Raw genomic sequence first — 27,589 nt, 5'->3', positions numbered from 1 at the left:
AAGATCTATATAGCAGTCGGCCCTGGGTGACAAGTCAAACTGAACACACACATCCCAGAAGAACATGAAGTAGCTCAGTAAACCAAGCTCAAGGCATTTCTCTTTAGTCTTCACAGGTTAGCGTTACAATCACGCCATGGAGTAAGTGGTTGTCAGAAGCCCGAGGATTAATTCTGGAGTTTTAGATTCACTAATGCCACTGTTTCATACTCTTGCAGCCAGTCTGTGACTTCCTGGTTGCTAAAGCAGTTGGTCTAGAGTCTAATAACATACCACCTAAAGACTAAAGGTTGCTTCTTCACTTCAAACAGCTTGTGCAGGTTGCTGTGCTGGCAAAAGAGTGGATTACATTTCACAAGCATGCAAGGGAAGAAAGTACTAAAGTGCTAATTAAATCTGAAGTGCATAAATTTCCGGAATGATAAATACATAGGATAATGTGGTCATTGCAAATGTCAACCTCATTTGCACTGAGCTTCTAAAACTTTTAATAATGCCTTAATTTGTCACCTTATGGAAAACTGAAGGTCCACTTTTACCAAAGGTCATATAAGAGCCCAGTTGCAGACTTGACTATCACATTCTTACACTAGAGAGTGCAGTGTGAACAGCCCGGTTAGCAGGCTACGTTTCCATGTCTTTCACCCAGCATGGTGCTAGAGCAGAAAATAATCACTGCTCAGCTGTGTCCAGTGGATTTTATGTCTGTATGAGTTCTCCTCTGTGTTTTTATCCTGTTTCTTTTTCTATTTGATTTTTGAGGTCATCTTTGGTTTAAGGTGAAATACCTAAGTTTGGTATTAAAATATGATGAGGTGATATTAGAGTATCAAGCTATAATAGCTAAATTCAGGGTTACCTTTCCCTGCCATTTTTAAAATTAACTGTCAAAACTATCACGAGAGAAGTAACTTTCAAGTTTCTTCATCTTTGGATAAAAGAAGATATTAAGTGAGTTTATCGCATCCAATTGTGAAGCATAGCAAACATCTATCACTTCTTATTTTCAACAGGGATACTTCCTTGTACTTATAATCTCTCACCGGAGAGACGGATTAGACTTCGTCAGAAGTTCTTGCCATTTAGTTGCTTTGAATTGAAATGGGAACAAACACTTTTTTAATAATTTTCAGAATAGCTATTCTTCCAGACGGAAGCCTGAGGATCCTAAACGCTTCTAAAGCAGATGAGGGGAAGTACATTTGCCAAGGGGTGAACATCTTCGGTTCTGCAGAGATTATAGCTTCCCTGTCTGTCAAAGGTAAGAGACCAGAAGAGCATGCGTGATGCTTTACAGCTTTATCATCAGAAAAAAATAATAAAGTAAAGTAAATACAATGTGTGTATACATGTGTTTGCATTGATTGGCATAAATGGCTCAGTTTTAAAGGTTGTTAGAAACACAGAACTAACACAAAATTCTACTTCCATCATTTAAAGACTGGAAACAGAAATGGGAACAATGGCTCCCAACTTTGATCCCAGTATTTGCACTGAAACTTTTTAGTTATAAAATTCCATTTATATCAAACACTACTGGTATCCAACCCAGTGGCCCAGTCTTGTCTGTTTCCACCTGTGATAAGGTTCCCATCTTCTGATAAGGTAATGATGGATCTACAAACATTTTATCAATGGTAAATATTCTTCCTTAACTGAGAATGAAGTGAGAAATTCAGATACTCGAAATTGTCTGTCCCCACAATCCTTCAGTTACAGCACATTGTGTTTACCTGCCCTGTCTGACAAAGCCATGATTTAGTCACAAGCACAGTGTGACCTCAAGAGGTCACACTTAATCTTATAGTGTCACACTTGCCCTCCACTTGCATTTTTCTCAGAACTGCTCTGAGGGAGGTTAGGCATGAAAAGACCCCATAGGTAGCTGGAAGCAGTGTTTTCTTGTGAGAGTGCCCTCTCACAATTGAAAGAGTATAGAAGAAAATGAAGCTTGTGATAAACGGCTTGCCCATGTCTTTCCCTGTCCACATTAGGATTCCTAGGGGGGAGAGGAGAGAGAAAACAAAAGCCTGTCTCCATTCTGGCTTTACTTTATTCACAACACATCATATCACAGTCATTTAACCTTAATTTTTGGTTGTATGACTGATACCATTTTATTGGTTCAAGGTTCCTCTAATACCATAAAATAATATTAAAATGTCAGTTTTTGAATTCAATTTATCATTAGTAAGCTGTTAGAATATTGTTGATGAACTAAAACCATGCCCACTTAGCTTTTTAAAGGTTTTGTGTATGTAAACCACAAAGTATCAATAATGATATTTTATAATTATGCAGACAGTGATTCTTCTAACCCTCCTCAGATCAGAGAGGGTTTTATCTAGCACAATGCAAGTCACTACATTTTTAACTTATTGAAATAGTATGGGAGAGAGTCTTTGCATTTTAAGCTGTAATACATTATAAAAACAAATCTCCCATGCATTCTACCCTCTGATTATAGATTCCTTTATTTACATGTCTATAAAATTATCAGAGAGACTCCAGATTCTTCTTTCTTGTGTGTGTGTTTTTCCCCATGGGGCCAAAAGTTGCTTCTAGCTGTTACACATTTTATTTTACATGTATAGATGTTTTGTCCACATGTGCGTATGTATACAACATGCATGCCTGGTACCCATAGCTGTAAGAAGAAGATATCATATTCCCTAGAACACAGTTACAGACAGTTATGAGCTGTCCTTGGGACTGAACCTGGTCCTCTGCAAGAATAGCAAGTGCTCTTCACTATCTAACCTGTTTAGCCCTTGATTCTAGTTTTAGAATCATTTATCACTTTGCTCAAGTTAAAGCCTAATCATAATAAAAAGTTCAAGATCATTAATCCCTTAGAAAATTATAGCAAAATGTGCAGCTGCCAAAAGAACGAAACCCTATTTGAGTTTGATGATGTAGTTGAAGGTATAAAATAAAAATCTGTTGCAACTGTACATGTTTCATGTTTGAGCTTTTTCTACAGTTTGGGGGAGATATGAGGTGTATGGAGGTGATTATATTACTGTATGTGCTTTTACTCCCAATAGAACCCACAAGGATAGAGCTTACTCCTAAAAGAACAGAGTTAACTGTTGGAGAGAGCATTGTCCTCAACTGTAAAGCTATCCACGACGCCAGTTTGGACGTCACTTTCTACTGGACATTAAAAGGACAACCTATTGATTTTGAGAAAGAAGGCGGACATTTTGAAAACATCAGGGCTGTAAGTTTATATACTTTTGCTTCTTTGATTCTTGAGTAGTAACTTTACATGTTTTGACTTAAACATATAATTGTTTCATTGAAGAAGGGTCAAGAAAACATAGGGAAAATTCCATGTAACTAAAACAATGACTTATTTTCTGCTATAAATTGAAAATAGCATTTCAAACTCCAGCAGGATTTCTGAAGTTTATTTATATGTGAGTCTGGTTTTTGTTTGTTTGCTTGTTTGTTTGTTTTGTTTTTGCCCTTGCTATATTAGTTTAAGGATAACGTTGCTATTTTCATGTTGTTTGGAGAAGTTGTACTGCTACATAAAGAACCTCTTTAAAGAAGTGTCAACAGTAACTATAATGCAGAAAATAAGTGAGTCTGTCTTGTTACTTAGGAAATAGTAGCTTCTGGAAGCTCATCAATTGCTCCTTAGCTATTAAGATTCTATCTGCAACCCAGAGTCATACATACTCCCCAGTTATCAATAAACATTCACAGACATGAATGTGTCTTATCTGTGCAATCTCTGTATTTTAGTGATATTGAATGTTACATATGTGTATGGTAAGTGACCACATGTAGAGAGAAATTGTGTGCACTGCATGGTGCAGACCACCAGTTTCTGAACTCCATAAAGAAGGAAGAGAAGGCCCCTGCTCCATGGACTCATTGAGTCAAAGAACAGCTTAGTGCCAGAGGGAGAAAGACCATAGAACATATGATGAAGACTGTGATGTAGGCCAGACTTATTTCCTATAATAACTGGCAAATTTGGCTCAACTAGATTTCTGCCTAAGAATATAATCTAAAATGTTATTGTGGATATCACGGTAGCTTTGTTTTTCATTAAAAATATTTTGAGAAACATCAGGAAGCTATAATGATAATGAATCTAAATGGTGAAACCAACGTAGTTTTGGACTTAGTGTAAAGATTCTGTGATATGATAAAAAGAAATAGTCTTAGACCAAAAGTTGTAAATTTGTTGAATGAAGTCCAATTCTATCCCTTATCAACCTCAGGCACTTCCTTTAGCCTCCTTCTCACAACAGAAAGTGAAAATCTGGACCAGATAACTTCGGAGCTCCTTCCCAAGTTAGACTTCCTTCATATCCTGTCATGTAAAAGGGGAAATTGCTGTTATTGCATTTGTCAGTATGACCCAAATTAAAAATGTTCTTCCAAATTATCCAAGTTTACTTTACAGCTAAGAGGGAAAAAAAAGATATGTCAAAAGCTCTTGCCAACTGAATTATTAATCATTTCAATGAGTAAGTAGTTATATTGACTAAGTTGTGTATAAAATATTTAGATTGTGTCAAATTTAGTATTTTAAAACTTACATGGGTTTTTCTGTCCATTGACTTAATTTTTCTCTATAGGATTTTTATCTCATCATTAAGCAGAACCAAAAAATATTACATATACAACAAAAATAAACTGATGAAAGTATATCTTCTCAAGATTAGCTTTAAATATTGATTTTGACCAATAAAATATATAAAGTAAAAATATATGTCTGAAATCATCAATAATTTTCTATATAGAAATATGTCCTACATTTTAAATAGCAAGAGGGAAATTGATTTTGAAACATTAAAAGATAAAAGAATTTTTATTTTTGCTTCTTAGGTATGACTATTTTGGGCTGATATTAGTTCTATAAATTAATATCTTTGATGTTTTTTCACAAATGACTATCTTTTTATGAAGAGGTCAAAAACCTCCTTTTCTGTAATAACCTGATTCATAGTTATAAGCTATATTAAAATTAATCTTTCAGTGAAAAATGCTCTAGCTTTAAGGCAATATAAGACTTGTGGTTTTAGCACGTTTGTAATGATTTCTAGAAATATGTGTGTGCTTAAAATATTTTGTAAAAGTGAATCTGGAAAGTATAAAAAGTATTGCTTACTAGGTATTTTAAACCCTGGCAGGTATCAAGAATATAGGCTGGAGAGCTGGAGATTACACCACTGTTTGACTAGGAAAAACTGAGAGAGAGAGAGAGAGAGAGAGAGGATAGGACGAGGTTCCTTCCAACATTGCTGCCATTCAGATACATGTCTAGATGGTCACAGTGCTCTAGAGTTTAAGAAATGGGGCTGTTAGCAGGAAGAGGCCCTGTAAATTGCTGCTTCTACTCAAGGATCAGAGGGGATTCTCTGAAATTCAAGGGTACAGGAAGAAAAGTATGGTTAGTTAAAACCTACTCTGATCTCTGAACCCATGACACAGGAGTGGTATGCAGCTGGAACATTGGGGTCTGTAGGGGTCAAAAAGCCTACCATTGTACCAGGGACAACACAGTGGACATCCTTGTCTGAGGATCTGGATGTCTCCAGCTGTACTAGAACTGCTGATGCTGCAGTGGAGACATAAGGACAGGGATGAGGAGAGTGAGTTAGAAAAGTATAGTATAAGGTAAAATGAACTAACCAAATCAGAGTGAAGAGTGAAGAGTCAGGAAATAACCATAACTAATATTTAGCATCTCAACAGATTATAACAATGGTCCTAACTCTCCAACTAGCTCATTTATGAGTTCTATAATTTTTTGTATTGGTTTATAGGTAAAAGTACATAAATACCTGTGTAGGGCTTTTGTAAAACATCTGCATATATTGTGCATTGCCATGTTTTACAAAAACAATGGCCTTGGGACTGCATTTCAAAGGACTAAAAAAAAAAAAAAAAAGATGAGATTGTGTCAATTCCATAAAAAATAACATAATTGACCTGACAGCTATGAAATGTTTTTGTTTGCTTATCTTCTTTCCTGAGGACTTGTTTTACAAACCTGGCAAACTGGCTTATTTTGAGTGAGTCTCTACCAAACACATCACTAGAAGGAGCCAAGCAATCTATCCATAAATGCTCCATCTGATTCTACCCAATATTTTTGGGCAAATGATATGACTATATATTGACTAGTGAAAAATAGTGAATATATTCTTTTTTTAAAACATACAATATTGTAAGCTAAGTGACATTGGGGACATACAGTTCAAATATAGTCCTTCACCCTCAAAAGAGTACAAATGCAAAAAGGTGAGAACAGGTCTGTTATAACACATGGATATAAGCATGAAGCAGAGAGAGTTGCTATGTGAAAAGCTGTTGAGTGGGCAGGATTTCACTAGGTCCCTACAAAACATGCATCATTTCAAAGAATAAACAAGTCAAGTAATAGCGGAAAGGCAGAATGGGTTATAGCATGTCTTAGAAGCAAAGAGGAAAGAAACGGTGCTCTAGACAGCACAGTGAAGATTTGTAGTACACAAAAGGTCAATACTAGATGAGTAACTTGAAGAGAAAGTAGCAGCAGCAACATTTTCTGAAGTATTGCTTCTTAAGCTCTACAAACTGTAGTTGTATACTGAATGTGAGTGAGAATCATGTGGCTCAGATTTGGTTTGGGGAAAGACAATCTTCTACCAGTGTAGAGCAGTGACTGAGTAGTTGTTAATTATATCCAATTCAGACTGGCCGTATAAAAGTTACATAGAAGAAACAGACAAGGATTGTCTACAGATAACCATGTTCCTGTCAAATAAAAATATTGACAGTTACTGAGACATGGTTCCCATTAGTCAGCAGTCTCCAGAAATCTCTACTCTCAGGCTGTTTGAACTGCATCTGTCACTGTCATATGAGTCCAGAGTTTTAGTCCCCATGACAAGTGTAGGAGACACATACTTTTCTGAACACTTAAACATCTCAACTACGGATCTTGTATCCCAGGTCTCTCAGAGACCAGTCTGCACAAGAGAGAATGCAGGCCACAGAAGCAACAGAGCTTCTTGGACAGGGTCCCTTCGGGCCTTCATCCTCAGCCAGGAGGCAGAACAAAGCACCAGAATTCTGCTCCCTACATTCCCCTCCAGAGGAGAGTTGGTCTCCAGGGAAGGCTCTGATCCCGGGACTCAGGTGAGATTGCCATCTTGTATCCCCCGTTTCTCAGAGACCAGTCCACACAGGAGAACACGCAGGCCCCAGAAGCAACAGAGCTTCCTAGAAAGGGTTACTTAGGGCCTTCATCCTCACCCAGGAGGCAGAGCTGAGACCCAGACCTCTGTGCACCATCTCTGCCAGAGGAGAGCTTATCTGCAAAGAGTGCTCTGACCACTGGGTCTCAGGAGAGAGTTGGACTCCCAGGAGTGCTGACAGAGACTAAAAGAACCACAGGAGAAAAAAGCTAGAGCCAGAGACAACCAGAACATCTAAAACCAGAGATTACCAAATGGTGAAAGGCAAATGTAAGAATCTGACTAACAGAAACCAAGGCCACTCCAGATCATCAGAACCCAATACAACCAACACAGTGAGTCCTGGATACCCCAAATGACCCAAAAAGCAAGATTAGGATTTAAAATCATATCTCATGATGCTGGTAGAGGATTTTAAGAAGGACACTAATAACTTACTTAAAGAAATACAGAACACTGCTAAACAAGTAGAAGTCCTTAAAGAGGAAGCACAAAAATTCCTTAAAGAATTAAAGGAAAACACAACCAAACAGGTGATGGAATTGAACAAAACCATACAAGATTTAAAAATGGAAGTAGAAACAACAAACAAAACCCAAAGGGAGACAACTCTGGAGATATAAATCTTAGGAAAGAAATCAGGAAACATAGATGCAAGCATCAGCAACAGCATACTAGAGATGGAAGAGAGATTCTCAGGTGCAAAAGATAGAAAACATGGACACAACAATCAAAGAAAATGCAAAATGCAAAAAGACCCTAACTCAAAACATCCAGGAAATCCAGGACACAATGAGAAGAGCAAACCTACAGATAATATAGATGAGAATGAAGATTTTCAAATTAAAGGGACAGTAAATATCTTCAACAAAACAATAGAAGAAAACTTCCCTAACATAAAGAAGAGTTGCCCATAAACATACAAGAAGCCTACAGAACTCCAAATACACTGGAGAAGAAAAGTAATTCCTACTGACACATAATAATCAGAACAACAAATGCACTAAATAAAGATAGAATATTAAACGCAGTAAGGGAAAAAGGTTAAGTAACATATGAAGGTAGAACTATCAGAATTACACCAGACTTCTCACTAGAGATTATGAAAGCCAGAAGATCCTGGACAGCTATTATACAGAACCTAAGAGAATACAAATGCCAGCCCAGACTACTATACCCAGCAAAACTCTCAATTACCATAGATGGAGACACCAAAGTATTCCATGACAAAACCAAATTCATACAATATCTTTGCATTAATCCAGCCCTTCAAAGGATAATAAAGGGGAAACAAAAACAAAAACAAAGGAAGGACAGCAACAACACTCTAGAAAAAGCAAAAAATTAATCCTTCAATAAACCTAAAAGAAGATAGCCGGAAGAACAGAATCCCAACTCTAACAGCAAAAATAAGAGGAAACAATTACTTTTCTTTAATATCTCTTAATATAAATGGACTCAATTTCCAATTAAAAAAATAGACTAACAGACTGGCTACATAAACAGGACCAAACATTTTGCTGCATACAGAAAACCAACCTCAGGGACAAAGACAGACTCTACCTCAGAGTATAAGGCAGGACAACAATTTTCCAAGCAAATGGTCTGAAGAAACAAGCTGGAGTAGCCATTCTAATATCGAATAAAATCGACTTCCAACCCAAAGTTATCGAAAAATCCAAGATGAACTCTCATTTCTGAATATCTATGCTTCAAATGCAAGGGCATCCACATTCATTAAAGAAAATATAGTAAAGCTCAAAGCACACATTGCACCTTATACAATAATAGTGGGAGACTTCAAGACCGCACTCTCATCAATGGACAGAACCTGGAAACAGAAACTAAACAGAGACACATTGAAATGAAGAGAAGTAATGAAACAAATGGATTTAACAGATATCTACAGAACATTTTATCCTAAAACAAAATGATATACCTTCTTCTCAGCACTTCATGGTACCTTCTCCATATAATTGGTCACAAAACAGGCCTCAACAGATACAAAAATATTGAAATTATCCCATGCATCCTATCAGACCACCACGAACTAAGGCTGATCTTCAGTAACAACATAAATAAAAGAAAGCCAACATTCACGTGAAAGCTGAACAACACTCTACTCAATGATAACTTACTTGGTCAAGGAAGAAATAAAGAAAGACATTAAAGACTTTTTAGAGTTTAAAGAATGAGAAGCCACAATATACCCAAACTTATGGGACACAATGAAAGCAGTCCTAAGACGAAAGCACATAGCTCTGAGTGCCTCCAAAAATAAACTAGAGAGAGCATACACTAGCAGCTTGACAGCACACCTAAAATCTGTAGAACAAAAGGAAACAAATTCACTAAAAAGGAGTAGATGGCAAGAAATAATCAAACTAGAGTCTGAAATCAACCAAGTGTGAGCAACAACAACAACAAGCAAACAAACAAACAAACAAACAAACAAAACTATACAAAGAATCGACCAAACCAGAGCTGGTTCTTTAAGAAATTCAACAAGATAGATAAACCTTTAGCCAGATTCATTAGAGGGCACAGGGACAGTATCCTAATTAACAAAATCAGAAACGAAAAGGAAAACATACCAGAACCTTAGGAAATCCAAAGCATCATCAGATCCTACTACAAAAGGCTATACTCAACCAAACTGGATAACCTGCATGAAATGGACAATGTTCTAGACAGATACCAGGTACCAAAGTTAAAACAGGTTCAGATTAACGATCTAAACTGTCCCACATCCCCTAAAGAAATAGAAGTAGCCAAAAGTCTCCCAAACAAAAAAAGCCCAGGACCAGATGGGGTTGGTGCAGAGTATATCAGACCTTCAAAGAAGACCTAACTTCAATTGTCCTCAAACTATTCCACTAAATAGAAACAGAAGGTATTCTACCCAAATCGTTCTATGAAGCCACAATTACTCTGATACCTAAACCACATAAAGACACAACAAAGAAAGAAAACTTCAGACCGATTTCTTTCATGAATATTGATGCAAAAATACTAAATAAATTTCTCACCAAAAGAATCCAAGATCACATTAAAATGATCATCCATCATCATTAAGTAGGCTTCATCCCAGGGATGCAGGGATGCTTTAATACTTGGAAATCTATCAATGCAATCCACTATATAAACAAACTCAAAGACAAAAACCACATTATCATTTCATTAGATGCTGAGGAAACATTTGACAAAATGCAAAACCCATTCATTATAAAAGTCTTGAAAGCTCAGGAATTCAAGGCCTATATCTAAACATAATAAAAGCAATATACAGCAAACCAGTAGCAAACATCTAACTAAATTGAGAGAAACTTGAAGCAATTCCACTAAAATCAGGGACTAGAATAGGCTGCCCAATTTCTCCCTACCTATTAATATAATATAATAATTCATAATATAGTACTTGAAGTCCTAGCCAGAGCAATTAGACAACAAAAGTAGAGCAAGGGGATACAAATTGGAAAGGAAGAAGTCAAAATATCACTATTTGCAGATGATAAGATAGCATATATAAGTGACTAAAAATTCCACCAGAGAACTCCTAAATCTGATATACAACTTCAGTGCAGTAGCTGGATATAAAGTCACCTCAAACAAAGCAATAGCCTTTGTCTACACAAAGGATAAACAGGCTAAGAAAGAACTTAGGGAAACAACACCCTTCACAACATTCATGAATAATATAAAATACCTTGGTGTGACTCTAATTAAGAAAGTGAAAGATCTGTAATGATAAGAACTTCAAGTCTCTGAAGAAAGAAATCAAAGAAGGTCTCAGAATATGGAAAGGTCTCCCATGCTCATGGATTGGCAGATTAATAGAGTAAAAATGGCTATCTTGCTGAAAGCAATCTACAGATTCAATGCAATCCCCATCAAAATTCCAACTCAATTCTTCACTGTGTTAGAAAGAGCAATTTGCAAATTCATCTGGGATAACAGAAAACCTAGGATAGCAAAAACTATTCTCAACAATAAAAGAATGTCTGGTGGAATCACCATGCCTGACCTCAAACTGTACTACAGAGCAATTGTGATAAAAACTGCATGGTACTGGTACAGCGACAGACAGGTAGATCAATGGAATAGAATTGAAGACCCAGAAATTAATCCACACAGCTATGGTCACTTGATCTTTGACAAGGGAACTAAAACCATCCAGTGGAAAGAAGACAGCATCTTCAAGAAATGGTGCTGGGTCAACTGGCAGATATCATGTAGAAGAATGGGAATTGATCCATTCTTCTCTCCTTATACAAAGCTCAAGTCTAAGTGCACAAATAAACTCCACATAAAAACAAGACACAATGAAACTCATATAGGAGAAAGTGAGGAAGAGCCTCGAAGATATTGGCACAGGGGAAAAATTCCTAAACAGAAAAGCAATGGCTTATGCTGTAAGATCAAGAAACAACAAATGGGATCTCATAAAATTGCCAAGTTTCTGTAAGGCTAAAGATAATGTCAATAAGACAAAAAGGCCACCAACGGATTGGGAAAGGATTTTTACCAAACCTAAATCTGATAGGCGACTAATATCCAATATATACAAAGAGCACAAGAAGCTGGACCCCAGAAATTCAAATCACCCCATATAAAAATGGGGTACAGAGCTAAACAAAGAATTCTCAGCTGAGGAATATTGAAGGGCTGAGAAGCATCTGAAAAAAATGTTCAACACCCTTAATCGTCAGGGAAATGCAAATCAAAACAACCCTGAGATTCCACCTCACACCAGCAGAATGTCTAAGATCAAAAATTCAGGTGACAGTAGATGCTGGGGCAGATGCGGAGAAAGAGGAACACTCCTCCATTGCTGGTGGGATTGCAAGCTGGTACAAGGACAAATGCTCCACTATTTTCATAGCAGCCTTATTTATAATAGCCAGAAGCTGGAAAGAACCCAGATGTCCCTCAACAGAGGAATCGATATAGAAAATGTGGTATATTTACACAATGGGGTAATAAGCCCCTATTAAAAACAATGAATTTATGAAATTCTTAGGCAAATGGGTCGATCTGGAGGATATCATCCTGAGTGAGGTAACCCAATCACAAAATAACACATGTGATATGCACTCACTGATAAGTGGATATTAGACAAGAAAATTAGAATATCCAAGATACAATTTGCAAAACACAAGAAAATCAAGAAAAAGGAAGAGCAAAGTGTGGATACTTAATTCCTCCTTTGAATAGGGAACAAAATACCCATGGAGGGAGTTACAGAGACAAAGTTTAGAGTTGAGAAAAAAGGAATGGCCATCCAGTGACTGCCCCACCCAAGGATCCATCCCATAAACAACCATAAAACCGAGACACGATTGCATATGTTAGAAAGATTTTGCTGACAGAACCCTGATATAGCTGTCTCTTGTGAGGCTATGCCAGTGCCTGGCAAATACAGAAGTGGATGCTCCCAGTCATCTATTGAATGGATCACAGGGCCCCCAATGAAGGAGCTAGAGAAAGTACCCAAGGAACTAAAGGAGTCTGCAACCCTATAGGAGGAACAACAATATGGAGTAACCAGTAAACCCCCCCCCCCACTCCCCCAGAGCTTGTGTCTCTAGTTGCATATGTAGCAGAGGATGGCCTAGTCGACCATCAACGGGAGGAGAAGCCATTGGTCTTGCAAAGATTATATGCCCCACTACAGGGGAATGCCAGGGCCAGGAATTGGGAGTGAGTGGGTTGGGGAGCATGGTTGGGGGAGGGGACTACTGGTTAGTCCATATTGTTGTGCCATATAGGGCACTTTCAGAGAGGAAAGAAGGAAAGGGGATAGCATTTGAAATGTAAATGAAGAAAATATCTAATAAAAAAGAAAAAAATTTCACTACACCATTAGAAACCATAACAAATGCCAGTCTCCTAAGTCATAAGTAACTACAGCATCGACAAGCACAGCAGTCCATAACCTTCTGGACTGATTTGCAAGCTACAATTTGAAGAAAAGATATTGTTGCAGGGTTACTCTCAAGATAGTTGTCTAAAGAGCCCCCATCTCCATTGTAGAGTCTGTAACATGGCTTCCTAAGTTGAAACTGAAAGCATGGCCAAGGCAGAGTCACCACTTTGCTTGGTAATCCTTCCTCTAGCTACTTCTTGGTGCTATCAAGTACAGGAAGCAAAAACATAGGAAGGCAGGATATAGACTGTGTTCTCTCTCTCTCTCTCTCTCTCTCTCTCTCTCTCTCTCTCTCTTTCCCTCTCTCTCTTTCCCTCTCTCATCTCGTCATACCTTTCCAAGCTCTGTAAGTGAACTTTAAATTGGAGTCACAAGTATAAAAGGCTGTATTCTTCCAAATCATAGACGTATATTGACTCTGCCTCTGCTTTACAAAGTTTATTCTCACTGTATTCTTTGCCTGCCTAATATGTCTCCAACTCTTGTCTAAACATATGAGAAATAAAAATAAAATCATTGATCTCATGCTTTATAAAAGATACAGATTATATCGATCATTAAGTAATTCAAGGACAAAATGACATTAAAAAAATCCACGCTGATGACTAGTCATGGGGGTATATGCCTATAACCCTAGCACTCAGGAGCTGGGTTTGGAGATATATATATTGGAGGACTGCCTCTGTCATTTACTGAGGTGTTATTTGAAGAATTGAAAGAAAATTAATTGCTAATTTTTATCATAGTCAAATTTTGTTGGAAACCAGACAAAGATTAATATGACCTTTTGTTCTTGTAGAGATAAACAAGAAAATTTACTGTCTATTATTCACCAATCACTAAGCTGTATAAATGTTATTGATTCTCATAAAAACTATACTAATTCATGTTACTTCATGGAGCATGTTGTCTGCTCTACATGACCTTAAGCTTAAAGGTCAGAATTAGGACAGAGAATACAATCAAGATGGGAGAAGGGAAACTGCCTCTGTGTTGGGCAAGGACTAGGGATGACTGTACTTGGCTAATAGTGCATGCTGTTCTTTGGGTATTAATGTGTGTGCTGACTCTTCAACAATAAGGAGATCATACACTTCCAATGGAGCCATTCCATTACCAGTCAGACTGGAATGTCAGCGACCTGGAGAGGGTTTTACTTCACTTTACTTTTCTCTCATTTTTAAAAGTAGTTCTTTGAGAATATCATACAACATGTTTTGCTCATATGAACTCCCTCTCCCTACTCCTCCTAGATCCACATTTTCCTATACACACAACTGTGTATCCTCAGTTTTATTTTGTTTTTTTTTATTTTTTTCCTCTAAGTCCAGTCTGTGCTGCCTATATTTTCTTTAGTATGAAACATAATCAACCCACCAGTCCTTCTGTTCCCACAGTTACAGCTTGCCAGAGCTCCTTAGCTAGGTGTGGTACTGAGACAAGTGAATTTCATAACTCCCTTTCCAAGTCTAAGAATCATATGCATATCTAATTTATATCCACGGGTTTTGCACAGTTGTAGATAAATAAAAGAAAGCCAGAATATAAAGCCCTGTAATGTCTAGAAGGTTTGCCTCAGACAAAATCTTTTACCATTACAGATGCCTATGTTCTTAGTTTATCTTTGGGGAATGACTTTCCTGAGGAGTCAGAGTTGCAGAGCAGAACAATTGTGTGATTGGATCATTCCATTTCTGAGAAGTACAATTATAGCAAAAGTCAATGAGCTTCTCAGACACACCATTGAGGACTGCAGAGCATTAGGAGAAACCCAAGGTTTCTACTGCAGCCTTGTAATCAAATCAAGATGAGGAAGTCCTGGAGGACTGCACCATCAATCAGCACACTAGCAGACCTATAGCAATCAACCACCTGCAGCAGATCTAGTTCAAGGCACACATTGTCTCTGACTCATTCTGGCCATTAGGAATATGCACAAATTTCTCTTCTCTTCAACAAGTTCTTGACTGTTACATATTTGCTTCATGCTAGCTTCATCCCATCCCCTATAAAGTGTTTAAATAGGACAGGACATGAAGTAACCACCAACCAAAGTTCTAGGGAACTGACATGGAAACTGGGCATTTCTAAAGGCCACACGGGGCAGGGTCTATCCTTTCCTCCTTTGTTAAGATGTAGTGCCTTGCCAGTCCCCTCCTCCCCTCAGAACAGTACAAAATAGTAGTGTCCATCTGTTTGAGTGCATATGAATATTTACTGAGATCACATATTAGCATCTGCTACTTCAATCTATGACTTTACAAATTATTTATTTTGAACTCTGTGATGATAAAAGTAGAGTCTACCACATGGCTTTATTACTTCTTTTAATCCCTGTGCACCAAAGATGCTACAGCAGTTCTTGTTAAGTAACACACAAAAATGTGGCATGACTTGTTTTCTCAGTTCGACTACTCCCTTATTTCAGAAGTTCTAATGTCATCAATACTAAAAATAGTTTCCTTTAGAACATTATCCCATTCAGAATAATTTGCTTCCATTTTTCCATTCCTTTCTTGTTCATAACTAATTTTGAGTAAAAAGAAAAAATCCTTTAAACACAGTTTGGAGTTCAATGAAATGTTAACCTCCGAAACAGTCTATAAATAGAACACTGTCCTGTAATTTTCAATATGTGATCTGTCGAGAGCGTTACAGGCAGGATCTCAGTAAGACAATAGCACCACGCTGATGATGTAGAACATTCTACCTAGAAGACAGACTGTGACTCATCAACTTGTAATTTTTTCAAATCTGATAAAATCTGATGCTAAATTCATCATATAGAACAAGCTTGACTTAGTCAACCAATTAAAAAAAGAAACATGCACACAAATTTTTCACTTAACTATAATTCACCTGAGCCAGTAAGATAACATGGTGGCTAAAATAACATCTGGTTCAAACATGAGCACCTGAGCATAGACAAAATTAAACAAAACACAAACAAACAAACAAAAACAGATTTAAAAGTAAACAAAAAACCTCCAAAAACAACAAGAAGAAACTCTAACAGCCATGAATGCTCACAGCTAAAGTCACAGCATTGGATGGATGCACAGTCAAGAGTCAAGAGGTTTGCCTCCACCTTAGCTGACAGTGTCCAGCTCCAGGTTCATAAAGACTCTGTCTAAATGCAGTAAGACTAAGTGTGATAGGACAGGACACACAATGTCCTCCACTGGCCTGCACAAGCACTCACATGAGCAAGTAAACACATATACACACAGAGAGATGGCATACTCACATGTACACACATGCGAACACACATGAATAAATAAATATATTCCACCAAAATAGAGCCCCAAGTATTGTATTATACCAAGTGTCTTTGTTAATTTACAGCCATAGGTTCTGATGATTTTGTCATTATGATATCTTGTCGTAGCTCTGCATATAATGTGAATAGTTACTGGTAACTCTGCAATGTTTTAGTTTTTAGTTATGTTTCTTTGGTTTTAGTACAGAGTGGAAATCAAGCTTTCTAGTGTGAAAGAAAGTCTTACCTGTAGACATCTATGGCCTTGGTCCTGTGGTTTCTGCGGGAAAATAATCATCTTACTTTCCAAACTAGCCCCATGGATTTTTAGGTAATTACTTAGGGGTAGTAAAGAGTGAGGAATGGAAACTCTCCAATTCACTCTAATAAGGTTTGCCCTTGTAGATTGTAAACTCCCGATTTTAACTCCCTCTAGCTTGTAAGTCCAAACATTTCTTTATAGAAACATAGATGATATATGTACATATAGCTATCTATAAATAGGTAGAGACAAATATAGACCCATGGTTCCCAAAGTTTTCTACTTTGCTAGTTGTTTTTCTATGACTCTGTAGCTCAAACTGAATGTCTGTAACTCTACAGCCTTCTTGGCTTGGAAGCTTTCCATGTGTCAGAATAATGAATTTACCCGGCTGCTCAGTGTTTTTGGAAATGTAGCTTAATGAGCACAAGTGGTTGTTGGAGCCATTTCTGGTGTGTTTGTGCCAGCTTTGACCCAGGTTTATATACAGGGTTTTTGTTTTCATTTTAGTTTTTTAACGTGCTTCCCATTCTTGCCTGAAATATCACTTTTCACAATAGATAACTTAGACAAATTATTCATTTAAGAATTCATGCTAAATTTCTAATTTAAATTTTTATGAAAATTCACAAGTTTGCATGCTAAAGAACAATCAACAGATCTTGATTATTGAATATCTTCCTCTTCAATTCAATAGACTTATCTTCCCAAGGCAGTAAACTCTTTATAAATAATATATGTGCTATTATTTAAGAAATACTTAATAGAAGCTTATGAACTCCTTATAAAATGACAACTCTCTCCTCACATCCAATGTTTCTTGTTGAAATTAGTATCCAAATTACCATCATAGTCCACACTCACATCCTCCCAGCACACTAAGTTGTACAAAAGAAATAAAACAGGAACAAGAGCTGATCAAGAAGCTTAATTGACAACTTGCTGATTTCCAAACATGCCTTTATTCTCCCTCTTGCTTTTCTTTTCACCTCATGAATCTGTTCGAATGAATCTACTTGGATAACATCATAATCATTTATCCAAGGTAGTAAGCCTTGTGGTGTGAGGTGTAGGTTCACTTTCAGTACTGGGGTCCTCCTTTCCCTGAGAATTCTGGCAGCTAGCAGCTATGACTGACACTTGCTGGTGTCCCGACCTCTGGGAACTGCCTTCATTCTGGAGAACAGGCCCCCAAACTTTACACTTCCTAATGTGTTGATCACGTAGCACCAATGAGTATGTAGGGCTGTTATGAAGGTGAGTCCCCTGCCCGAAACAGGAACACATTGAAGAATTATTACAGCCCCAGAGCTCCTTGTTGGACTAGTTGAGACGCTAGTGTAACCGCATCACATTCGAACCTCCTCTTAGTCCAATCTTGTTTCCCTCATGGCTTCACAAGTGTTAATCTCAACAGAACTTCCAAAGGAGTCTCCATGGCCAGCGCACTTCTCTAGTACCTGACCTAAGACAAGTATAGCTATAAATGCCATAACTAAAACAAAAATGAAAACAGGCAACCCACTCAACCCTAGAAACACATGCAAGAGTCAGAAACTATAAACACCTGCATACTGTCTACTAAGCATCTCTGAGAAATGTACCAATGTGTTAGACTTTTGGAAATGTCATTTTACATCTCAATGTAGAAAGTCTATGATATAATATGGAAAATGTTGATGGGAAAAAATCAAGCTCAGCAAAATAAATGGCTTTCCCAAACATGAATAATTTCTATGTGTCAGACTCTTACTCAAGCTGGGAATTAACCTCAATACTCTCTGTTACCAAACCTAGAACATATCTAAAACTGCTTAGTGAGATTATATTTTTCTTTACTATTAACAAGTATAACATTAACTTATATCATATTTCAAATAATGTAGATAAATGATCTTCTTGCAACTTTAGGACCCGTGAGTCACTTTTATTCATTTCTGGGAACACTTTGAAAGTTCATCTAGAATCAATTATTCCTCTTCAAAATACCACTTTTTCCTGTAGTTATTTTATTGTGGATACATAGTTTTATTTACATTGAGTCTTCCTTTTGTCATTAGGCAAAGTATCATACATCCTTGAACTCACCTTTCCCTAGAGAATAATCATGGGCAAGATAGAGCTCACTAAACTGCTCTTCATTGTGAGTAGTGCATGATTGACACATCATCTGATTGTCCTGCCTCCACCTACTAAGAGTTGGAATTTCAGGTGTCATCTGCCATGTCTGCTTCTCAGTTTTCATTTTCTAATATCATTATATTTTACTATCAAAAGCAATATTCTGGGTATATATATATATATATATATATATATATGAATGACACAGAGCAGTCCTATTGATCAGACTCTTAAAAGCCTAATTGTTTCAGAACAAATTTAAAGGACTTTCCTTATATGGCCCAAACTATTAAAGTTATACAAATTAAATTTACTAGAGTTTATATGAGCATGGGATGGTATGTCAATCATACACTATTCAGAATGAAGAGAAGTTTAGTGAGCTCCACCTAGCACAGAAAGAACCAAACTTCTATGCACAGTACAGGAATCGATCAGCTCCTTGACTAGAGATATCTATGTGTCTTCCTTAGGCTTGCAGTAACAGATTAGCTGCTTGTGATTGGCTGAAAACCAGCTGCTCTGACTGGGATCTAGGATATACTCTGATATACACTGAGACTTGCAGCTTGATACAAACTGCATGTTAGGAAACATGTTAGACTCTAGGAAATCAGAAAGAAGAAAAAGCTCAGGCCAAGTTTAGTTTAGCAAGGCCTAAGCTGAAACATAGAAGTAGAAGTATATATCAGGGAATATTTAACACTTCTTTTCTCCTAAGTGCCATTTATTTGATGCCTATAACACTAAGAGCAAGAAGATTATACTGATGACATAAATGTAGACCAGGGCAGAGATGGTGTCAAGAGACTGAATGCCATGGGCTTGAGAAACTGGCACATTTGTTTTACAGCCATGTTTTGTCATGTAGGATTGCTTCTTTGAGTCTGATTTCATGATCTTGTCATGATGGGTATTCCAAATTGGTTTTCTCTTTGAAGTTCAAACAGGAAAAACTACAACTCAGCATTGTTCATCACCATGAGTTCTGAATACCTAGTGTTGTGTTTTATAAAAATAAAGAGGAGAGAAGGAATATGTTTGGTGGATATGGAGTCAGTAGTGGGGGAAGGGGGTGGCTCTGCAGTCCCATGCTGAGGCATCCCTTCACACTGAGAGACCAGCCACATGATATTATATTATAGAATAGAGTTTATTCAGGGCATGGGGAAGGGAATTGAGGGAGTAGAAACAGAGAAAGGCAGAGAGAGAGAGAGAGAGAGAGAGAGAGAGAGAGAGAGAGAGAGAGAGAGAGATAGTAGAAGACTAGAGGCCTGCCATGAGCACGTAGAGAAAGAGGCGAGGAGAATGGGGAGAGATGGGAGCAGGAGCAAGGAGAAGCAAGGAAACAGAGCAAGAGCAAGAAAGAAAGACAGAGAGGAGGGGGCAAGCAGGCCCTTTTATAGTGAGTTAGGCACACCTGGCTGTTGCCAGGTAATTGTGGGGTAGAGCCTAAACAAAATGCCAACATTCCCACTTTTGATTTAATTAAAAAAGGAAAAAAATTAGGAAGAGTTGATGGTAGAGCAGTAATAGGCTTGTTGTGATCTTTACTTATTTCCTGCTGACTTTGGGGCAATGTGTCTCTAGGAAATCTAGGAAAATGGGGATGGAAATGTTGATTTAGTCTTAGGAGAGTTAGCTGTGTCCTTGCAGTCCAGAGTCTGTGGCCACCTTGTAGGTTTATACAGAAGGAGCAGGTTCAGTAGAAGCGTCTGTGTCTTTGAAAGTAGATTGGAGCATCTGGGGGTTGCTTCTCTGGAGGTATCCTGGGTGTAATAAATGCCTAGACTTGACAAGATGCTGAAACACACACACACAGACATACACACATCATATATATATATATATATATATATATATATATATATATATGGTAGAGAATAAAGTCAAGTATGTTTGGGACAATTTTTTTTTTTAGTTGTACATTTGTACATTAGGAGTTAGTGCTTGGGTGAGTCCCAATTTCAGTGAGTCCCAATCTCAGTGAGTCCCAATTTCAGGGCACAGGAGAGGAATCACTATCTGGAATAGGAAGGCATATTTATCTGTACAGAATCTATTTGGTCCATGAAAGATAGATCTGAGTGGGTTTCCTGTAGCTTATAGGTTTAGAAAAGAGATAAATTTGTAAACAACATGAGCAGTCTTTAAGATGAGCTTAGAGAAGAACAAAAAAAACCCTTTGTGGTGCAGAAGGGACAGAAGAGATTTTTCCTTCTGTCTAGGAGACTGAATATACATAAGAAGAAACAATGTTAAGTTTATAATTGAGAGACAAAAGAAACTCAAAACCTTGACCTTATGAATACAGTTGATGATATAGCAAGAGTAACACCTTAAGTCTATAGTTAAAGTATAATCATATGAAACATATACTTGAGTATGATAATTTATAGCATAGATTTAGCCTAAGGAACACTGAGTTTAGTTAAAAGGCAACCAAAGAAAACATAAAATTTGAATCTATGATTATATAGTTGGATCATATAGTAGAATGTTTTATTAGGCTTAAAAAATTTTATAAGAACTCGAATAATGTGAGTACAGTGGCATAGCAAGAAGAGTAAATATGAAGCATTTAGTTGCTGGAGACTATTTGGGTAAGGTAATGACAGGTTACATCTATGAAAGTTTACATCTGAACTTGTGTATCATTTATCATGAAGTCTGTAAAAAATCTGGCAGTTTTAACTAGTTAATAAATTTATTAATGAATAAATATAGTGGTAGATTATGTTAGCACAAGGAGCTAGGTCTATTTTCAACATGTCAGGCTGAAGTTTGCTTAGCTGTCAGTGTAGGCAGAAATTTGGAAAAGAATAAATTGGAATCTAGGAGTCATGTATTAAATGCATTAAAATGACAGAGTTTCATCTATGGTCTACTACCTAAACAGTTCCCAGATCCCTGTGGTCTTCATGGCAGCTTGAGCAGAGTCAGTCTGACTTTCAAGCCCAGAAGATGAAAAGCTTCCCCCCCCCCCCGCTCCTATGGAATTGTTATGTGTGAAATGAGAAAGGACCCACCTTGACTTAGGCAATATGAGACATTTGATTCTCTGGTTTTGTCCACAGTGTAGACCAAGCCCTGGCAGTGGGGAAGGCAATGGCAATGTTTCTCAGTGGTTTCAATACCACAATCCAGGTAGATTCTTATTGCTACACATATATATCATTGGACACCTTGGGGGTAACTGTCAGGCTTTGGGAGGCTGTCTGTCATAAACTTTAATATTAATATATTAGCAGACTTCTGACAAGATTAAGAGCAGTATCTATTGGTCACATCTGAGTTAGACAACTGAGATTAAATTACTTGTTTGAGAATGTATATAGTATATTACAACTTAATGTGGAACAAAATGGAAAGAAATCAGAAAGCTGACAGCAGCAACATGAGCTTTGTTCTGGGATAGAAAGCAAATGTGTCCAGGTGGGCTTAGGCCCAGACTGAGTGGGTAAGGGTTGTGCCCATATCATGAAATGCCAAGTGGTGGCAGAGACGGACAAAAAGAGGGAGGAGAGGGGGAGGGGAAGGGGCAGGGGGAGGGGGAGGGAGAGAGAGAGAGCTCATACATGCTAGTGTGTGTGCATAGTGTCCCAGGCAGGTTACGAGGGGCAGGGCAAGACCCACTTTCACTCTGTGAACCAGGAGCAGAGCAAGTGGAGAGGGAATGATGGGGGATGGGAAAGCCTATGTTATGGATCACTAGGGAGAGGGTAGTTTTTTTTGTTTCAAAAACATATTCATGTTGTAAAAATTTCTGATTGCCCTTGATGTAGAGAAACTGATGGGAAAATATGATGGGTTTGATTTTTATATCAAATCATCAGGCATGGATAATACCTTTTAGAAGTGTTTAAATAAATGTTCCTACTGTATATTTCAAAAAAAAAGTGCTAGTTAAATAGTCTTGTAGAGATATTGTTTGCTGGATACTGTGAATTAGACAGGAATGTCTGAGATTGTAGAGACAAGGTGGTGAAGACCAACCCATTGGGTGAGAGTACAGTTGTTAATTACCCCTACCGGCATCCTGCAGATAAAATTAGTAACTAGAAAATGACAGCCAGGCCATCACATGGTGAACTTGGGGGCTGAGCTCTGGGCCAGTACCCTGAGAAAAGATGGGGGAATGTTTCACATAGGCCTAAGATTTCAAAGCAGCAAGAAAGTAACCACCTCAGAGGAGGGAGGAAAATCTCACCCAAGGGAAAATGTTCTAGAATGAGGATCCATCAAAAGACCAGTTATAAAGAGTGGATCTCTCTGTTCTCACAGGCAGCACAGGGATGGCTCCAAGCTCAAGAACCCTCCACTGGGATCAGGGGGATGTTTTCTCTGACTAGTTGGGGAGGGCAATTTGGGCTAGTGAGCAGTGGCTCTTCATGTGGCAGCAGGGGATGTGGTAGCAAGGAGTTCTAAATCCGAGTCTTAGCACCAAATGTTGTATTTTATAAAAATAAAGAGGAGAAAAGGAATTATCTTTGGTGGATGTGCAGTCAGGTGTAGGGGGAGGGGTAGCTCTGTGGGCCCATGCTGAGGCATCCCTTCCTCCTGAGGGACTACCTACATGGTGACATAGTATAGAATAGAGTTTATCCAGGGCATGGGGAGGGGAGTTGTGGGAGTAGAGACAGAGAAGGGCATATAGAGAAAGGAATTCGAGGAGTAGAGGCTAGAGAGAAGAAGGAGGGCAATGGGAGAGAGGGTGAGTAGGAGCAAGGGGACAGAGCAAGAGCAAGAAAGCAAGAGAGAGTGGAGGAAACAAGCATCCCCTTTTATATTTCTTCATTGGGATCTCAGCTCTTCACCTGACAAAGAAATCTATGTTGACATACATTTTTAATCGCTATCAAAGTATTAAAATCACATGCTGTCATAGAAAATCATCAAACTCCTTAAATATACAATTTAATGAGAACATGTGGCCAAACATTCTAAAATACCTATTACACTTTCTAGGTGTTCTAAAGTATATCTTCTGTTGGTCAAAGCCTGCTTTCTGTACAGGTCCCTGTTCAGTAGTGGGAAGATTAAAACTGGGCATGTGATATATTTTGTTACAGAGCTTTCAAAGCTAAATTTGTAGCAAACAATAGTAAAAAGATCTCTTCTGTGCTAAAACTGCATCATGATGTAACAAACACATGAGTGTTATCATAACTCCCTATCTCAATTACATTCAAGAATGTATGCACAGTCACAAATATATATTCAAATACAAATACAAAACAGTTACATGCTCAAATTTGCATGTACATGAAGACATGTATATGTTGTGCACATACACAACAACAACAACAGCAACACAGATGGAGATCTAACTCCAGCCTAATCAAACTTCATCATCTTATACCATTTTTCCTTTACATTTTCTTTAACAACAAAATATAACAAGTTCCTTAAGTACAACATTTGACAAGGTGATCTTCAAACATCACACATTCCCTGACATACACGTGGGAAAACTCCACGATTGCCCTGCTGATCTGGCAAGAATCTCTTCCCTGGTGCTTCTAGTGTAGCTTTTGCATTCCTCCACATAGCAAGTGTCAAACAACAATGGTTGACTGCTTCATTTTTCCCTCTATGCCAAAAGGTTGAAGTTTGATTATTTCCTAACTTAATAATATATACAATGCACATTAAACATTAAATAAACATGTAGACCCCTTCAGCTGACAAGGGAGTGAATAGACTAAAATCTAAATGCTTAGGACACCAGGAACTGATGTTTGTAACAGCTACATTTTTTTATGGTAAACAGATGGAATAATTAATTTCTAAACTACTTATAGAGGACATTGGTGGTTTTATTCATTTTGCTTCATTATAAAATGAAAACATTATTAATATTATGACAAAGGTTGATCATAGGCATGCTTAATGAAAGTAATAAACACAGCAGGTTCTAGTTAATCATGTTTCTGAAATATGGGTAGGTTGTGTTGACTTTGTGTTGCTCTCAGTGGTCACACAGCATCTACCTATGATTCAAGAAGATGAAATCTAACCAGTAGAGTGAGAAAATGGAAAATATGATAAGACTTTTAACACTAATACTTTTACTGTTTTGAAGAAGAGTATGCTAGATTTTTCTTTCAAAGCTTTGATAAGCAAAATACTGTCCCTATTATTAGATCCTGCATAAGGTTTAGGATTTTACAAGTTAGCATGACTTAATTTTACAAGTTTACATGCTATTGCTATGAAAGTACTGCATTTGTGAATGACCATCGCTTTGTTTCTCAAAGTAATTTTCAAAGAGTTAGATTTTTAAGAAGCCATTATCCCCAACACATCTTTACTTCACAATGCCACTTTCTGCATCTGTTTTTCTTTAAATTCTAAAGGATGCCTAACTGTTTTGATGTATTTAGCTTTTAGCTTTTCAAAACCCCCTAGTTTCTTTTTTGAACCACTCGTTATCATATTACAATGTAAGCCTAGCTTTCATAGATCAGCAGGCAACATCTCAAAGATTCTCTCTTAAAAGATTCTCTCAGAAAAGAAAGAATAGGAAAGTCTAGAAATAACTATTGGGCTGCGGTCCATTCTGTGTCTTCATCTAATATTCTTACCCAAGGAAAGAAGAAAAGGTCAACTTAGAGAACTAAGTACATATGAAAAACAAGTATTTCCCCCATACTGAGTCCATTAGTATAATGGACCCCCACTACCTCCACTATGGTAGGATATACTTTCTTCTCTGGTTTCCAGTAACTTACACTCTCTTTATTTATTCACTGCTCCTATATCAGGAACTATCACTGGTAATGACTAATTGATAGGCCAGAAGAGTTTTATCAGTGTACAATATAAGACTTCTAAATTGATCTGCATTCCACAAAGATTAATTAGCACCTGTCCACTAGGCATTGGTCCAGGAATGGAAGATTCTCTACAGATTAATAGCAAGCATCCCATGGAAGGTATGTGAATGCAGCAAAGGGGATGTGTTTTGAAGAAGCATAAAGTCTTTCATGGTAGCAAGAAGGAGCATGTTTTAAAGTCTCACAGACTGTGAAGCCAAAAAACATCTGAGTTTTTTCTGAAGAAGAAACAAAAAATTTCATAAACAAAGCAATGATAAGATTGTGGGAAAAGACACACAGGAAAAACTGAGATGATAAATAATAATTCCTCAATAAAAGTATGCCTTCACAGTACATGTGAAATTCAATATATTACCATATGATTGCTGGTTTAAAGATAGCTTTTCACATCACTTGTGAGACTTAAATGCCTTTTTTTTTTCTTAGTTGAAATTATGTCAAGGTACATATACCTAGCAAAGGAAAGCTTTGAGACTTTCCCAAATTAAAACCAGAGGTAAATGGTGTATTGCATAAGGAAATTGTGGTTTTTACATGGATGTCAATGTTGTTTGGAGATTTCTGTGGAATACATGAACTAGAAGGTAGCTATTACAATACTAAGATCAGTATTCAAGGCTGTTGAGATAATTTTCTGAGTGTTGTATGCCCATTTTATAGAGGCTGTTTCTTATTCTAATGGCAGTTCTGAGAAGGAAATACAGTTATGGAAAAAAAAAGAGACTACGATCAGAATGGGTGCTTTCTGAAACATTTATTACTTCACACACCACACAATTTTTTTCAGAATGCCAATATTTACCCTGTACTCTAGTGCTAACACCTAGTACCATGCCTGGAAGATATGTTTGATATATTATGTGTATACGTAAAAGAACAAAAAAACTTATTAACCACAAAAACTAATGGATTTTAACACTCTCTCATAACTGGTACATTGCCCCCACCAATATGTGAACATACCAATGTCAGAAGGAGAAATGTAGATTTCTTCTTCACTTGCAAACCTTTAATGTTTAACTCTAATGTGGGCAGAACTAATGAAGAAAGGGGACAAATTATCAGCTTACGTATTATCTCTTCTTTCAAAACCTCTCAAGTAAACAAATTTAAAAACTAGTTGGTAGAAAAATCTTCGTAGAGCTGAGAGAGTGTACCATTGAAATAAACTTTAGAAAATAAAAATACATTAATCAAAAAATACATCTTTAGCTGAAATACCTATTTTAGAATTGGAGTTAACAAGGCTCATTAGTAAAGCCCGCTATCAACTAGCAGACAGTAAGAAATACAGTGACTAATTTTTTGTAATTACTTTAAAATCATCTGCTCTTTATTATATATCTTAAGTGTTTAATAAAACCAAAAGAATTTTCTGTTTCGAAGGCAAACAAACTAATGTCCTTTAGACTGCATTTATTTTATTTTTTAAAGATTTATTTACTTATTTATGTATAAGTACAGTGCAACTGTCTTCAGACACCCCAGAAGAGAGCACCAGATCTCATTACGGATGGCTGTGAGCCACCACGTCATTGCTAGGATTTGAACTCAGAACCTTTCCAAGAGCAGTCAGTGCTCTTAACTACTGAGCCATCTCTCCAGCCCCGTAGACTGCATTTATTATGAAGGGATAATAGTATGTTTATCAGTGAAGGAAATCAATCTTATAATGTAGTAAGAAACATATCAGATTCCTCTGGCCCTTTTCATAGCATCGTTGCGAAGTGTGTTATAGGGTGTTATTTAACATGGTCATAAGAAGTTGTAAGTATCCTCACAATATACATTCTGATTGACTTTCTAATTTTCCCACCAAGAAATACTTTGGTACTTCCCTAATGTGAAAGACTCTGAGAAAAGCTTTGCTTATTGTGCTCCTCATTTGCTGCACATTTTGAACCAATTACTCTGGTGTTTTTGGCTTTGAAAAAAAAAAAAGTGGTAGAGCTGTAAACCTTCCAGAAGTGTTCC

At 37.3% G+C, this 27,589-nt stretch overlaps 1 protein-coding gene across 14 annotated transcripts in view; it reads left to right on the top strand.

The window, feature by feature from the left end:
* Cntn5 (contactin 5) overlaps nucleotides 1-27,589 on the top strand; it is a 1,270,553-nt gene that overhangs the window by 1,070,060 nt on the left and 172,904 nt on the right. For all 14 annotated transcript variants that reach the window (XR_003947896.1, XR_003947895.1, XM_017313363.2 and 11 more), the window contains 2 exons: nucleotides 1,134-1,261; nucleotides 3,048-3,223. Coding sequence is in view for 12 of the 14 variants with exons in the window: in XM_017313363.2 (XP_017168852.1) it covers nucleotides 1,134-1,261; nucleotides 3,048-3,223 (304 nt within the window). In the remaining 2 variants the exon portion in view is untranslated. The remainder of the gene's footprint in view (nucleotides 1-1,133; nucleotides 1,262-3,047; nucleotides 3,224-27,589) is intronic.

The sequence above is a fragment of the Mus musculus genome, chromosome 9 (assembly GCF_000001635.26).
Source record: "Mus musculus strain C57BL/6J chromosome 9, GRCm38.p6 C57BL/6J".
NCBI lineage: Eukaryota > Metazoa > Chordata > Mammalia > Rodentia > Muridae > Mus > Mus musculus.
The sequence above is the reverse complement of the archived record's forward strand: the minus strand, read 5'-3'. Positions and strand labels throughout refer to the sequence as shown.